The 16997-nt window shown below is 37.3% G+C and overlaps 1 protein-coding gene across 5 annotated transcripts; it reads left to right on the top strand.

The window, feature by feature from the left end:
• The first annotated feature begins 1974 nt into the window (after nt 1-1974).
• LOC112568851 (hemicentin-2-like) lies at nt 1975-15060 on the top strand. Of its 5 annotated transcripts, XR_003100213.1 has the most exons (8): nt 1975-2137; nt 3323-3598; nt 4069-4359; nt 11691-12033; nt 12649-12768; nt 13268-13334; nt 13912-14418; nt 14688-15053. XR_003100213.1 is itself a non-coding variant. In XM_025246365.1 (5 exons), exons 1-4 carry the CDS (start codon nt 2062-2064, stop codon nt 12017-12019), a joined length of 972 nt encoding a protein of 323 aa, XP_025102150.1. In that variant the 5' UTR covers nt 1975-2061; the 3' UTR covers nt 12020-12033; nt 12649-13555. The 5 variants fall into 5 exon arrangements, 2 of the variants coding, with proteins under 2 accessions (XP_025102150.1, XP_025102149.1); XR_003100212.1 differs by having other exon boundaries at nt 12649-13334; nt 14688-15054; XM_025246365.1 differs by lacking the exons at nt 13912-14418; nt 14688-15053 and having other exon boundaries at nt 12649-13555.
• The last annotated feature ends 1937 nt before the right edge of the window (nt 15061-16997 follow it).

Here is a 16997-nt window from a genome sequence, read left to right as displayed (position 1 = left end):
TGGACTCATTATCACTGATGCTAATGAAACTTGTTCTTAGTAATCCTCCACTGGGAGGCTATCAGGAGAACCAGTAATTCATATGACAATGTTGTGTTTTAAGTACTGTGTACTCCTTCCCCCAGTTGCAGTTAAGAGGTATACAAAGCTTCTTTATTCTTTAGATTGTTTTTGGTCTCCCTTTCATACTGTGACGGACTCTGGCATTCACCTACACGACTGGACATTCTCGCGTTCTTTTGTCACAAAATAACTCTACTCTTTTGAAGTCTTGTTTATAATTAATTATTTTAAATAAAAATACATATATTGATCAACTTGAGAGTAATGAAGTGTAAAGTAGGGCACAACACATCTTACACTGTATCAACTGTCTCCATGGACGAATTCTCCATAAATCTCTCTCTCGCTCTCTGTATATATATATATTAACAATTACAACTTCTCTTAAATGGTGCAAACAATCACACAAACAAAACACAACCAACATGTCCACTCGGGAACAGACGTTGTCCTCTAAATGACTGAGCACGAGCGACCTTTGCCTTGTGACATATCTAACGCTGCTCTTGGGGTCAGACGTTGTCTTCCTCGGCCATATACTCCAGAAGACCAGTAGAAACAAAACAAAACAAAACAAAACAAAACAAAACAAAACAAAACAAAACAAAACAAAACAAAACAAAACAAAATAAAACAAAACAAAACAAAACAAAACAAAACAAAACAAAACAAAACAAAACAAAACAAAACAAAAAAAACAAAAACTCTTCAGATATTTTAAGGCATCTGCCAGGCCCATCACTCCGTGGCATTAGCCAGTCCCAGACACTCACGGCCCATCTCCCCGCCCTGCAGACTGCGCCTATTGACAGTTACAACAAAGACAACACATTACCTATCTTTTAAAGAAATAAAGGTAAAAGTCAGCATACAAAAAGTCTCAAGTACAAATACCACACATTTTTAGGGAGACACGTAGTGTCTCGGCAGTCGCCGTGTTTCTCTGGGAAGTGAAGCGCTGACCTGAAACAGTTAATGTAAATCGTCTTCCTATTTTTCTTTTTTCACTAAAAAACAAGATGATTAGTCATACAGCAAGTGGGCTTAGCCTTTTTATAACATTTAGAAAGGATGATACAAACGGTATTCTTTCTACATTGCTGCTATCATCATAATCATCATCATCATCATCATCATCATCATCATCGTCGTCGTCGTCGTCGTCGTCCGTAGTATTATTAGCGTTATTTACTGTCATTAATTATCCGCTTTTTATCATATTTTTTGACCGATACCATTTCAAGCTAATGCTACGTATATTTAGGTACACTTCTGTAGATATACACATGTGTGTACATGTGTGTGTGTGACCCGGCAGCCTACTAGAAATGGCAAGAGGATGAGATGATCGGTGTGCTGGAAATCGCTTGATATTCAACAAGCTAACCCGGGCTCATAATAAAAGAAACGTAACATGAACGCCATCGGTCTTGTAAATATATTATATATAGAGAGAATGAAGAAACGGGTTAAGAAAAATGTGCAGACAACGACTATTTGTCGTAACGGACAAAGACAGTGACTTAAAAAGGAAGATTCTTTTCTTTTGATTTCACAGGAGTTTTATTTTTTTATTTCATAATCGACTCTCTTGTATTGCAGAATCTCTGTAGAAACTTTATTATTTTTGTGGACTCAAAGGGAAAGAAGCGTGTTTCTCACGTGGGTAGACGGAGTTGTCTGCACGCTACTGTCGCCGTCGCTATAAAACCAACTTTTCCCATATGAACAGACGCGAGATTCAAGTGGATCCTAGTCTTTAGACGATTCTAAGCAGTTTTATTTTGCCTTTACAATCCCTTTAATATTATTACTGTAAGTACTTCCTGATCGTGCAGTGAGGTCATTGGATGTTGCTAGTGTAGACACTTACCAGCTCGCATTTACATCCTCCACCAGACCCCATGTTGTATCAAGCGAGTGTTAGACTTAACAGACTTTGCTGCGGTTATCTGTCGATGCTTGGTTCGTTGAGTCACTCACAGTGCAGTTCTGACGATGAAGAGGTTTCAAACGATGATGATCTGTGTCGTGGTGTATCTCTTGGTGGCAGTCCACCCGGCAGCTTCATCTGGTGAGTTGTTAACTTGAGCATCTTAGCCTGATGAGGATGTTGATGTTGATGTTGTATTGTTTAAATACACTGTGCTTGTAGCTTAGACTTCTGTGATAAAGTCGATAATGATACTGTAGTGTCTCATGGTACTTTAGTGATACCAGCTTAAAGTGTACCTTAGCAAGTGTGTATATTCATCACATCTCATTGTTTATGCTTTATTTGCTCATCATTGTGTGTGTGTGTGTGTGTGTGTGTGTGTGTGTGTTACTAATTTTAACTGCAATGGATTCTATGTACGATTTTTATAAAGATATTGTACTGTTCATGACTTATTTCTAACCTAATTTATTTTACAACTTCAATATATTCGCTTTTTTTCTACATTCATTTTAAATTCGAACTCATGCACAGATTTTTATGAAAACCTTTGTGCAGGAAGTAGTTTTAAAGAAAATGCAATAAAGAGGTGGTCGAGGTCAAATGATGACAACGCATTAACTGTGATATTAATCATACGAACAGTCCTGTAGTAAAATGTTTAAAGCTTCCCATTTCAATTTCTGAGAAAGTAGAGGCGCTCAAATTTGCGTTTCAAATCCATAATGCACTTTTATTTTCTCCATCGCTATATTAGTTGTCTCAGCACGAATAGCAAAGACTGTCTTAAACATAATGAGCTCGTGAAGCTGACGTCCATAACATCAAAGAGTACAAAAAAGTGACTATAATCAAATGCTCTTATCTTTAATTACAGTTTTAATATGAGCGTGAATCATTTCGTATTTTAATGTTCTACTTTAGTTCATAAATTGCAATTTTTGTAACTGTAGAGTTAAGTGTCATAACCTCTTTAATTCTCTGATGTGTTGTCATGTTTACATTAAGAGTTGCAAGTGTGATACGAAAATGACTGGAAAAATTTATACTCATTTACCCTCGCTTCCTCACTATCATTACTGAAGGAAAGGAAAATAAAGATACCTGCTGATGTAAGCGACACGTCTTTCAGGTGCGTGTCAGCAGTGAGTGTAAAGCTAAAATTGCTAAAATATTTTTAAAAGGCGACTTTACTAAAAGCTTATAGCTTTTTAGTACATCAGGCTCACCTTTTTATCTAGGTAAAAACCCAGGCAGAATTTACTGTAATTTGATTCTCTGTAAGATGTTATTGAGATTCTTTTGTGTCCTCACCTGTAACAGCTTCTCCCAAGGCACCGACACTGACCTGCCCTGCTGACGTCATAATGGAAGGCTCGCACATCAACTGCACGTGCAGCACAAGCCATGTAGGAGAGCCACAAGGTCGTCTGCTTTTATTTTATAATGGCCGGCTACAACACACGGGACAGTACGGTCAGAAGGTCATCTTCTTGTCACGTGACATTCGCCGTGAGGACAACAATGCCAGAGTCAGCTGTCTTCTACACTGGGCGACAAACATGTCTGCTGACAGAGACTGGACACTCCGCGTAATGTGTACTTGTCATCACTAATTTTTGTTTCTTATTTTATAATTGTAATGATCATGCAAATGCTCGTGTGCACGTTTGTGACATATGGATGGATGGACTAATTGTGGAGGATGGATGCCTACAGAGTCTGGAAACCCAACGTAGTGTGTGTTTGTGATCAATCGATTTTGTTCAATTGTAATTCGTTTTGTACGGCGAGCTAGCGAAAACTTGCACGTGCTTATGTGTGCATAAGTGTTTATATGCGAATGCACATGCTTAATAATACGTGCATCAAGTGACACATTAACAGGTAGATGATGGATGAATAAGTGAAACAGGTAGATGGATGGACGCACATATATTTATAGAATACGGATCAATGGAGGAATGATAAAGGATGGCTGATGAACCGATATTTTCTCTGCACATTAATAAAGTAATAATTACGGGTGGCAATCCGTTGTTTTAATCTGACACACCTGTTTATCTCAGATCCCCCTGGGATGCCTTCCTTACGAATCAACAGACAAACTACCGTCAACTACACCACGAATGTCAACAACAGTGTTGACTTTACATGCCGAGTCAGTCCAAGCAATGTAGAGAGCCTGGAACTGCTGAAGGTCACAAGAAATGGTTTACAAATACTTTCAGGACTCAGCAAATCTTATCTCTCCTTCAGAATAGAGAAAGCAGGATGTGGTGACTCGGGTATCTACTATTGTCGGGCTGGCAACACAGTGGGACAAACTAACTCCACATCAGTGCAGCTCAGTGTGTTGTGTAAGTAGTGTATGTCAGTAAAATATTACATTCATCTTCCTCACCTGGCCCCTCAAGGCCACGCTCTCTTACTGACTAGTAGAACATAAACTTAATTAGAGAGTGTGTAGTGTCAGTTTCGAATCTAATTAGAAATCGTTAAGGACCTTAAATTGTTTTGAGCATTTGTCATTGTTAGTTTGATACGTTCATTTACTCTCTAAACATTAAAAGAACTCAGAGTAATCTACATTACTTGGATTAGTCGAAAAAACAATATGAACATCCCCGAATTTGCTTTGATTTGGATAAGCTGCAAGAACCAAATCTTGAGGAAACCTTCAAAGTCAAGGTTAAAGATAAATTTCCTGGACTCTGATGTAAACACATTCTTTGGAATGTGCTGAGTTGTCAAATCACAATAAATGCAATTAAAAAACAGAATGAGTGATACCTTAGAGACTGAATAAGTTAAGCAGAAATAATTTCGCTTATAAGATTCCATTGGGGGAGACAAAGTCTTAAACAAGAATCCAGCAAATATAATCTTACACCTCACAATTTTTTTATTTTAGGTTCGCCAAAGCTAGTCAACGGCACCTTAGCAAGAATCAAACAGCTAAAGGTCACGGAAGGGTCGCAAGGACAGTTGACCTTTGAGGTGATGGGCTACCCAACTCCAACTATCGAAGGTGTCAGCTACCATCAAGGAGATAGTATGTCCAAGGAGGAGCCAGTAAGAGCTGATCTTTTTACCTGGAAATGCGAGCAAAATGCGCCCGACCTTCACCTGGTGACCTGCACCTTGTCCACTGCAGACGCCATGAACAAAGATAACGGAATGTACAATGTCAAGGTTAGGAACTCAGGAGGATCCATTAATGTACCCTTCACACTGATTGTGGACGGTAGGTATTCGTGTTTGATCATATCTTAATGTCAAAATCATGGCACATACTGAGCTTTCTATTGATATGATCCTCAAACGTATGAACGTATACTTTCTCTTCCTCCTCATCATCAATTATCATCATCATTGTCGTGGTCATCGTTATGATAGTAGTCGTCATCATTATCACAATGTTCGTTGCTATCATCCTCTGATCTAGCCTCCTTTTACACCACAAACACTCTACCTTTCAGAAAACAACAAAAGTCGAGTAGCTCAATAATCCTACAAATGTAGGTCCTGTTTAAAATCATGTTGTTAAAATATCAGGATTGCCAGTCGACTTACACACACACACCAAGATGAAGCTGGGTGTTCAGCTCAGTTAACAGCTGACTTACTAATTTATTTATTCAATGAGGCTACATTCATTTATTCATTTATTTAATATATGATTTTTTATGTAGACTGTCATTCTCAAAAAATTTTCACGTTAATAATAATAATAAAAGTGAATTTATATTGCACTTCACCATACTATCAAAGGTTAGTTCAAAGTGCTTTACGAAGAAAATTTTTTTCTATTCAATAAAAACACACAGGCAGAATCATAACTGTCTCAAAACAAACACTATTTGTGTCCATATATAGGAGAATGTCATCGTCATAGATGCAGTCCTTACAGTTTGGTACTACTGCCAAAATATACATTTTTAATATGGAGAAACACTACAATGAAGATTTAAAGTTTTTACAAATCAGCTGCTTTTTCATTTTCTAAATAATGTATTTCAAAACCAGAAGTGCAAAGTACATTTGTTTCTTGTTCACGCCAAGTTCACGTTCAAGAGAAATAAGCTCAAACGCTCTTTTCGCAAATCTGAAGATAAAATTTCTGGGACAGCATCCACGAATAATCCTAACCGCGATTACCTGGTACCCATGGAGATAATAAATTTGTATAGAGATCTCTGTGGAGACGTCATCGCAAATAAAAATTAATTGAATTGTGTGTGCACGAGTCACTATTGGCCCCCTGCAATACCTCTTCGCGATTAGTGGCTTAATAAATGAAGGTATTTTTAAAAGCAGATGAAAATCTGATGACCTTTCAGTAGAGACGATAAGAACACATAACTATTTCCTGTGATACCGTTTCACCAAGCACGAATTTCATAATTAGAAAAAAAACTTACTTCAGTGAGTCTATAGTTATAACCCTGACCTAGGTCACCCACGAGAACTCTCTTTACACTCACATTAAGTCTGAATAATCCACCAATCAATCCACTCGCCTCACGCGTCTTGGAAACTAAAATGAATGCTAAAAAAGCCTTATTGAAAATGCTTCCAAATAAATGTTATGTGCGTTGTTATTTTCTGGAAGTGATCGCGATCCGATTACAAATGCGACATTTTGAGATCACGTGAATGTTCGGCTGAGTGTCGACGATAGGTATTCACTGTATTCACGGTATTCACAGTATTCACTGTATTCACAGTATTCACAGTATTCACGGTATTGAACTCTTGGATTTAAATAGTTATACTCAACGTGTGGAAGACTTGCTTGTCAACACAATATGGCCGATACCACAAGCTGCTTGGATTTTATGCAACTAACGTGAGTGAGTTTATTTTGTATCAAAATGATTTCTATCATATGCGTATACATATATATCTATATCACTGGATTAAACTTTGATGGCTTGTGTTTATGTTTGTATTTAAATACAACTTAATATTATTTTTATGGATGCTTTTATTATCAGAAGACATAAAGTCTAAAGAACATGCACTTGTAGAGAAAAAGTCTACCAGCCGAGCCTCAGAACATAAAAAGAATGGAATGCGGACATTCTCCTTATATTCGTAACAGTATGTAAACACAATACTTGCAATTATCTTTCACAAAATTTATAATTATAATTATAAGTTTTTTTAACAATCTTTACAATTATCGTTTAAATTATGAGTTTCTTTTAGCCAGTAAGAGAAAAGTTTGGACACCACAGTCTGAATGTGACTAATCGTCTGACAGCCCACAGCCTTGAAATCAGCCGGAAACCGTTCGGCTTCGAAACTTCGAGATAATAAACATGTTTCCTGATTAGACATTAGTCTCTGTCAAAATTTGTTTGTGTGTGTTTGTATGTGTTTATCGATGTTTAGGTGCATGTGTGTAATTCGGAGTGGGAGCATATGAGCGTGTGTTTATGTATGTGCACACGTGGGTACGGGTGTGGGTTCTCACACCAACATCCAATCGAGCAACCCAACCACTCACCCAACCCCTACAAACACACACACACTCCTTACATTTCCACTATTAACTATCATTTTGAGCAAGTATTACGGATTAAATCATCGGCCTCCCAGCTGCTTTGACTTCAATAGCAAAAATATCATCTGAAAAAAAAACCGCAAAAATATCATCTTTAAAAACGCTTTTATCAACAAGCAACACATTTTAAATGTACATGAATTGCTGTACAGCGTTCCGTGAATATGACAAGGGTTGAGTTAATGCCAACATTTAATTCCCATGTGTTGAGGACTGTAATCACTTGGTGTGTGATGGTTGATAAGGGTTGTTAATCTTAAAATCTCTACCTAGCTTCTTTCATGTACGCGACAACGAGAAAACTTGGATTCACGTGATTGGAATACAGCTCTAACAGATGACACAAGACATCTTGGCAACAGATATCCGCATCAGGACTGAAGTGAAAAACTACTGTGACAAGTGCAACCTATCAACCCAGACAAAACTAAAATAGTTATATTTTCTAGAGGTAAAAAAAAGAAAGAAATCAATATTTATATATAACTGTGAAAAACTTGAAATACTAGACTATTTTCTCTATCTTGGCATCAAACTAAATTATAATAAATTTCTTGTAGCACAAAATGATTTATATGGCATAGCCTCAAGAGCCATGTTTGCTCTATTAAAATGTAAACTGTCACAACTTCCAGTAAATTCTAGACTTGCCTACGGTTGTTTAATATGGGATCAGAAATTAGTGATATTTGTTTTAAACTACAGCTGAGATTTTACAAAAAAATCCCCAAAGTAAGAACTCCATCTTATCTTGTATAGTACTTGAAGAGTATGGTCACTTCCCTGTTGTCTTTTTATTAATTAAAAGTAGAATGCACAGAGTCTGGCTCAAATTGATAAATTCAAATAATAGTACTAAACTTTCAAGCATTTTGTATAGAATACAATTAAATTTACATGAAAAAATATCCTTAAGTCTATCTATATCAGTACTGTCCAGACAATACTGCAAGATCTTGGTCTAATTGGAATAGGGATAAACCAGAAACACATAAACATGTAAGGTGACTAGTTCAGGAAGGAAGTAGATAGGTCACTTCATGACTAGTTATTATATCCAGAACTGGATAATCGAGAACTAGACTCCAAATAAATAAATTCAAACTGTAGAATGTTTGAAAGTAATTTTTTTTAACAATAACCCTACTTAAAAAGTACTTCCCCATGATTATCTCCCTCTAACAAATTTAAGGTCCTTGAATAACCTTTTTCCACTGAATAAATGGGGATAAACAGATATCACTACAAATAAACAACTCTATAGATTTTGTAACACTAAGGATATAGACGATGCATTTAATTACCTATTTAACCATAACAAATGTGAGGACTAGACTGAAAATTATTTACCAATAAAGGGTCAGTAACGGTCAGCGCTTGTCTGATGCTACTAATCAAGGGATACAGGCAAGTAGGTAAAAATGTTTAAATGCCTCTCTTTACAATTCCCTAACTGTAAAGTATATGAAATAGCAAAAATAAGTTTTAAAGAAACTTTCACCCACACCTGAACAAACTTGTGTCACATTTAACAATGTACAGGATAGTAGGTTCATATGTACAGATGTGGCTGGTCAGGAAAACAAGCAAAATAAAGAACGAAAAAAAAAATGACTGAAAAGAATGACCCAAAATTTACTCACAAATATAAATACACATATGCAACAAGGATTTAAAGCAAAAGAAAAAGAATGTTTTTTTTTTCTTGTGCTTCTCCCCTTTCCGATACTAAATGGTCAGAAAACATTCAGATGGCAACATTTTTTTCTGTACCTCTCGAAGTCTGGCAAAGTGCGTGAGTGCTCTCTCTCTCTCTTTCTGTCTTACACACATGAGTAAGAATATCATGCAGTTAAACTTATAACAAAGAATCATTTCACAAATTCTTGTCTTCATGATTAAAGCAAACACATATAGCAGAAGCGGAAAGACAACTCCTACACAGAATCGCAACAAAGGAAAGACTCGGTGCTCTCTCTTTGTCTGTCAGAAACACTAAGAACAGTCAGGCACTTGTTCACAAAGGCAGGATACACTTTCCCTGTCGTCAGAGACTTGCCTGCTCGTCTCACCGATATTCTTACTATCACCAGTCAAATGTCTGTGATCAAAGATAAAACAGGGGATGAATTATTTTATTATATTATTTTTAGCTGCATACGCAAACTTTATTTTTCATCCGTCATTCCTTCCGACACGAGTGAAAATACTTCAGTGCCTCCATCAGTGTTGTATTATCTAACATCGACAGTGTTTGTAGACTGCAGCAGACGACAGTAAACTCTTGTGGCAATCATCACCCAAATATTTAGGAGAAACTCATTTGTGCAGTTAGTGACATCAGAAACTTACCAAGTAGACTACAATGCTGGTGTTGTACTAAATCACACTAAAGTCACTACAGCTAGAGCCTGTATACGACTCTGTACACTGATATTATGTGTACTCATCATTCTGTATACAATTTACAAACTTCCTGGTAGTGAAGTGAGTGCGGCGCGAGCTGCTGGTGTCGGACAGTCAGTGATGCTGATGTCAAGTGTTGTGGAGGTTGTTGTAGTCAGTGGCAGGCTTCACATTCACTGTCTGCAGTTATTCACAAAGGTTTTGCTAACGATTCCTTTATTGGATTTCTGATGATGACTCGTCTTCCAACAATTATCGTGGACGTCGTTGTGTGCCTCCTCTCGGTGACCGTCTCTTCGGCTGAGTCTCCTGGTAGGTTGGTGGAACTACTTACAGCTTTTTTACTGATATGTTTATATACTCTGTGATACCTTTCTTCTCCTGAACTTTCTAATCAGTGAGTGTGTGTGTGCTTGAGCGCGCGTGGTTTTACTTTTGTATGCCTGAGGTTAACTAATCATAGGTTTTGTAGAAAATATACAGTATCAATAGTAAATAATAATAGGATGTTATAGGTCATAATGCAATCACACCTTGCAACAACTTTCTAGATATATGGAATCAATGGGTATGAGGACTGTTAATCCACTCGTTTGACACACGTTTATACACAGGCTTTCTCTTTCTATCTTGCACACATTGTTACAAACACACAGGCTCAAACAACAATGTACTGTGAGAGACCAATGAACTATAAGGTTCGTGGTATTCGATCAAAACACAGATTGATTTGAGCACGCATATGCTTGACATTTGCCTAATACCTTCGCTGATAGGATCTTTAAACCAAAAGCACAATCTTCTAGTGACAAAGAAGGTGCAAAGGTTTACCCCAGTGATAATTCTTAGTAATATTTATAATTTATATTTTTTGAGACTGCGATAACCGTAGAGTATAAAATATAGTTAGGTGTTATTTAACTATCTACAGAATAATTATAATTATAAACACGCCCTGATAAACAGTCATAAATATTCATGTCAGCAAGACTGACTCAATGTCGGCGGTGGTTGTGTGGCAAATCGTGGCGGTTAAGCGGCTTGCCAATCTCTCCATCGCAGATCGCGTTGAGTGCTAACGCTGGCATTTGTTTGGGGGGATGCTTGGCAATGGGCAAACAACGTTACAAGCTTTCACTAAGCTCTGACCAATGTTGGTTCACTCTTGCTTGGTGGTTGTTTTATATTCCTGTCACGGAGGTCTAGAAATCCAATGACACTCCCTCTATTTTTGCCTCCCCAGAATCTCTTTAGCTAGTATTTACTACGCTAACATATCGCCTTTGAATTAGTGTACACCAGTGATGCCCAACCTTTTTCGGCCTGCGGGCTTACTCACCTGGCACCTCACGGTCACGCTCTCTTACTGACTTGACCTCTTGTTATTACATTAATTAAATGATTTTATTGTGCCACTGGACACAAGCAGTTTATATAAAAGTTGTAACCTAGTGAAAGGTTAAAATAGTAACAAAAGTGATGATTTACATTTTGTGGAGGCCATATTTGAATACGTGTATATAAACATACGACTTTCACTAATGATTTTGCACACCCTGCTTCGAGTTGTCAAACATAAATTCAAGTTTAAAATAAAAACACAAAAAAGTAAGACTGCAGTGACTGAATAAGAAAATCAGACAGAAAGAGAGAACTTCATTATGAAAAGGGATATAACAAAAATATTCAAAGAATCTTATTATTTTCAATTAGGTTCGCCAGAGTGGGCCAGCGACACCTTAGCAACAACCACGGAACTAAAGGTCACGGAAGGGTTAGAAGGACAGACAACCTTTGAAGTCATGGCCTCCCCAGTTCCTACTATCGACGGTTTTATTTCTCACCAAGAGGACAGTAATTCTTCTTCTCAGGAGAAGCTAGTCGATCAGATCCGATCTTTTTACTGGGAAATGCGAGCAGAAGACACCGGACCTTCCCCTGGCTACCTGCACTGTGTATGTTACACAAGCCACGCCTACAGATACCGGACTGTACAGTGTCCACGTCAGCAACTCAATGGGCGCCATGACTGTCACCTTTGAACTCCGTGTGACAGGTATGCATTAGTGTTTTTAGCTTTTAGAGCAAGACGTGTTTATATTGTTTTATTTACTTCTTATCTGTTTGGATGTCTTCCCACTCCTCGTCATCATCGTCATCGTTGTCGTCATTCGTTTTCATTTATTCTTGCTTTCACGCAATAAGCTTTGGGCATTTAAAACATCATTGGCCAAGTAACTCAGTTTTCACTCGCTCTACTTTCTGTCAAACAACTGATTTATGTGAAGGTCCAGGTTTTACTTAGAGATGCATGCTTATACAAACTCAGCATTAGCATTTCACTTGTATGCAGTTTTACATATTATTTAGTCTGAAAATTAAAAAAATATACGCTAACAATTATTTTTTTCGCATTTACAATAAAATGCATATTTAGAGAACCGAGAAAGTTCATGTAATAGACGGAGATGTGATAAATCAACTGTTTGTTGCTTAATACAATTATCTTTACTTCACATTGATGACGACAGGTGTATTTCGCAAATATCTTGGTACTTAGTAACTGATGAGATAAAAGCTTATTACCAGTCTTCTCAGTTTTTACATTTAAATGTGTTTATTGGTAGTGTGCATTTATATTGACATACATTTATTTGAGTTCTGTCCTCAGCGTGCAGAGACAACCTGACTGACTGTCCCAGTCTCGCCAGCCACTGTGGTGAACAGTTTGTAGAAGAATTTTGCTGGAAGACATGCTCAGGGTGTCGTAAACAAACAAGCAATCAAACAAGTATTTAATAGAAATGTCTCTCTCTCTATTGTTCTCTCCGGTGTATGTATCGCATGTTCTATCCTCTTGACGATGCACGATAGTTGGTGTTGTCCATTCAGACTTTACACTAACGAAGGCGACCTTGCGACTTCTATAATTCTCTCTGTTCCTGTCTTACTTTGAACCTAAATGATTTCTAAATACCTCTCGACTTAATTAATAAACGCACGTCTAGTCCTTGTTTTAAGAAAGCAAGTTAAGATTTCACCTCATTTTTCCATTGACCATTACAAAGATAATTATAAAAAAATACATATACATTACCTTGTCTAGGCCAGGACTCACACGCATTTCCAGTCTCTTTCCCTCAGAAACGTTTCACAGCGTCTTTCACGTACTCGATATTTCGTGTAAAAGGCGAGATTTCTGAGAAGATATTTGTGAGCAGAGGTCTGAAGCTTTCGGTGGTTGTTAACGATTGGTTTTACCTTCGAATTTGTATATTTGTTTATTCAAGCGACGTGTCTTAGACCTCCATCAGTATTGGTGATGATCTGTCGACCTCCCACTAAGGTACTGTAAGTGTGAGTACCACTTCTTTTATTTTATAGTAAAACTCTGTTCAGAAAGCTATTTAATGATGTAAACCTGTATTAGTAAACTAATTTGTTAATATCGTCAGTAGTATATATTACTATACCTGAGTTTACAAGCTGGACTGTAGTTACCAAGCGAAAGTAAGTCTGTAAGTATAAGGCAGTGTCCAGACGAACAGAATAGTTCTACCCGAGTCACTGTAATTATAAGGCAGTAGCTAGACACTACAGAAGTAGTTCTACCAGTGTGACAGTAATTATAAGTCAGTAGCCAAGATTCCTTAGAATAAAGTAACACAAGGGCATGTTAGTGGGTCTTCACACCACTTTTCCCTTGTTGTTTCCCACTTTCCCTGAGGGCAATGCTTCACCTCGCTTCATAACTAAAACTACAAAGACTCAACCTTCTTGTGTAAGCAGATGAATTTAGTGATAGATGTGTAATGTTGTAAATATAAACATGAAGAAAACGTTAATAATAGATATTGTAATGTAAAATATGCAAAAAAAAGGTCTTCAGTACTTTCCATATACATATTATTTACGTGTGTTTTATGTCTTTCAGGAAAACTTCATACAGAGACCTACCTCAAAAGATGGAACAAACTACAGACTAAAAGACTTACAGAACCTGATACAGTTGCATGGTGTAGTCCACAGTCAAGTTTTTATAAAAAGCTTGTAGGAGACGGCTGATGTCACAGTGACTAAAGCATCTGTCACCTCCACAGTGATTGCTGGAGTGTCTTGGATTCGGATCTTGGTTCCAGTCTCTTTCTGTGCGTTCATGCGTGCGTGCCTGTGTGTGCTATTGATTTCATAGCAATTGTTTTGATTTTGTGATTAACCATAACCAACATGCAGTACACGTTGATGAGCTGTTAGCCCTCAATCACGCGTTACATAACATAACAAAAAACAATTTTTTACTATTACAATGGGTTGTTTTAAGAGATTATTTACAGACAAACTGCTGCCCGTCTTTACGGTGTGAATGTTGCACAACATCAGTAGCTGCTGACAGTGACCTCATGTCTACACGGTCTACACAACGTCACGTGACTTATGAGAGGTGAGAAGACCTGTCAGTTATATTGTTATGACAAGTGTTGCACCATATAATAATTGTTGTGCTTGTAGCTAGTGTTGGTCATTCCTGTTGTCAGAGACTAGGCGAGTGGACATCGTTCATGTTTGTATAATATCATCACTAATGGTCTCATTCTCTCAATATCTTTCTCGCTATTACTACTTCTTAATTTGTTTCTGCTTATATTTAGATTTATCTTACCATTGCTGTTTCATTCACAATTATGACTATTTTGTTTGTTTCACCTTTAGGTCGCAGCAGCCGAGAGAAGAGGCTCTTTGCACACCACACTCTGAGAGATGAGTCACCCGACTGTCTGCCACCTTGATTTTGATAAAAACGTTTTTTCAGTTTAAAAGCAGTCGTCATTGTGATATTGTTTCCCTGAGTAGATGTTAAATTTGTAATATTTAAAAACAAGTGGCGTGTACTCTTTGTTTGTATTTCAAGAACAATACAAAATATTGCTGAAAACTATTTTTTACAAAGTGAAAATATCGCATAATGAACTCTAGGAACTAAAACAATTTAAAGTGAAACACATTTCATTTTTTTGTCTTTAACGTCAAACCTGATGCAAGTTGTTTGGGGCAATGATAATGAGAGAACTGAACAACTCTAACCAGTGATAGAGAGAAAAGTGAGGCTTGGTGAAATAAACTTCCCCACACACACAATTCAATACTTGAGGTCTGTCTCTCCTTCCATTCTGATCTGAGTCTTATTGTCTCTGTCTCTATCATAGGGTGCTTGCGTGCGTGTGTGTGTGAGTACCACTACACACTGAAATGACTTCTAGGGTCTGTGCAACAAAAGTATTGCAAGGAAGTAATGTCCCTTTGTGTGTTTTAGAGAGTGTTCTCACGTGTGGGTGTGTACTTTAGTCTTTAAACATATGTCTTGGAGGAAAGAAAGGAAAAATAGGGGAGTAAGAAATAGCAAACAACGATTGTTTTTAATATATTAACACCACTGACATCATCGAAGACGTGCTACCTCATCTCTAACATAAACCTGTTCACGGGATGTGCTTAGTATAAAGTTCGAGAACCCGAGGGTTCTACAGTCACAAGCTGTGTGTCTAACAGATTTAGTGGACATTAAACATCTACTTTTGCTTAACAACCTTACATTTGCACACATATTATTTATACATTTCATGAACACGGAAACTGAGATAAAGATTTGAGAACATCAATTCCCAGGCGTTACAATTAGACGGCTCTCTTTAACGGGTTTGACAAACTGTTAGCGATTTAAAGAAGATTTAAAAAAATAATAAGCACAAATTACTAGCATGCTGCAAGAATTAAATGACAACAAAAATGCAACGATGCATCATTTAGTTTGCAAAGACATACTATTTGCCATATGAGCAATAATTATGTCCACGTATAAACACTTGTAAAACACTAAACTAGGATTAGCTCTCGTGAGTATGACTCACTCACACTGTTCAAGGAAGTATTTTTTGCGACGATAGAACAGAGGTTTTATTTTAATGTCTGTAAGCGTCAGTTGTAACTTTGTACTCAATTTCAAGGTTAATAAATCTCTTGCAAAAATATTAATCACATGATTAGCCACACATTCTGCTCACATTTGTCAAGGGAAACTACTGAGTTCGCTTCCCTGTAAAGCTTGTGTACAGGTTGTTCTGTCTCAAGTTAATATCCGTTGACGCGTATCTCTCACATAGTACATACAGACATAGTAGAAAAATAAGTAGTTTGCATATAGTACACACAGAAATAGCACACATAGATATAGAACACAGAGATATAGTACACACAGACATAACACACACAGATATAGAACACAGAGATATAGTACACACAGACATAACACACACAGATATAGTACACACACATAGTACACACAAATATAGTACACACAGACATACCACACACACAGATATAGTACACATATAGTACACACAGACAGTATGCACAGAGTACACACATATATAGTACAGACATAGTACACACAGATTTAGTACACACAGACATAGTACACACATATATAGTAAATACAGACATAGCACACTCAGATATAGTACACACAGACATAACACACACAGACATACCACACACAGATATAGTACACATATAGTACACACAGACAGTATGCACAGAGTACACACAGATATAGTACACACATATATAGTAAATACAGACATAGCACACTCAGATATAGTACACACAGACATAACACACGCTGATATAGTACACACAGACATAACACACACAGATATAGTACAGACACAGATTTAGTACATGCATACATAACATCCACAGATATAGTACACATACAGTACACACAGATATAGTACGCATAGACAAGATGTAAGCACCTAATATTTGATGAACAGGTAGAAGGAGAGTATACCAGCTATACCTAAAGACAAAGCTGGGAATGCTGACATTGTCCTAACAGGTGTAACAAAGAATATGTAAACCAGGGGTCTCAAACTCAATTTACCCGGAGGCCACTGGAGGCAGAGTCTGGATGAGGCCGGGCCGCATCAGGTTTTCCTCAAGAAAAGCTCTTATAAAAACATT

This window comes from Pomacea canaliculata, linkage group LG7, assembly GCF_003073045.1.
Source record: "Pomacea canaliculata isolate SZHN2017 linkage group LG7, ASM307304v1, whole genome shotgun sequence".
Lineage (NCBI taxonomy): Eukaryota > Metazoa > Mollusca > Gastropoda > Architaenioglossa > Ampullariidae > Pomacea > Pomacea canaliculata.
Note: the sequence above shows the minus strand (reverse complement) of the source record. Positions and strands in the feature narration are given on the sequence as shown.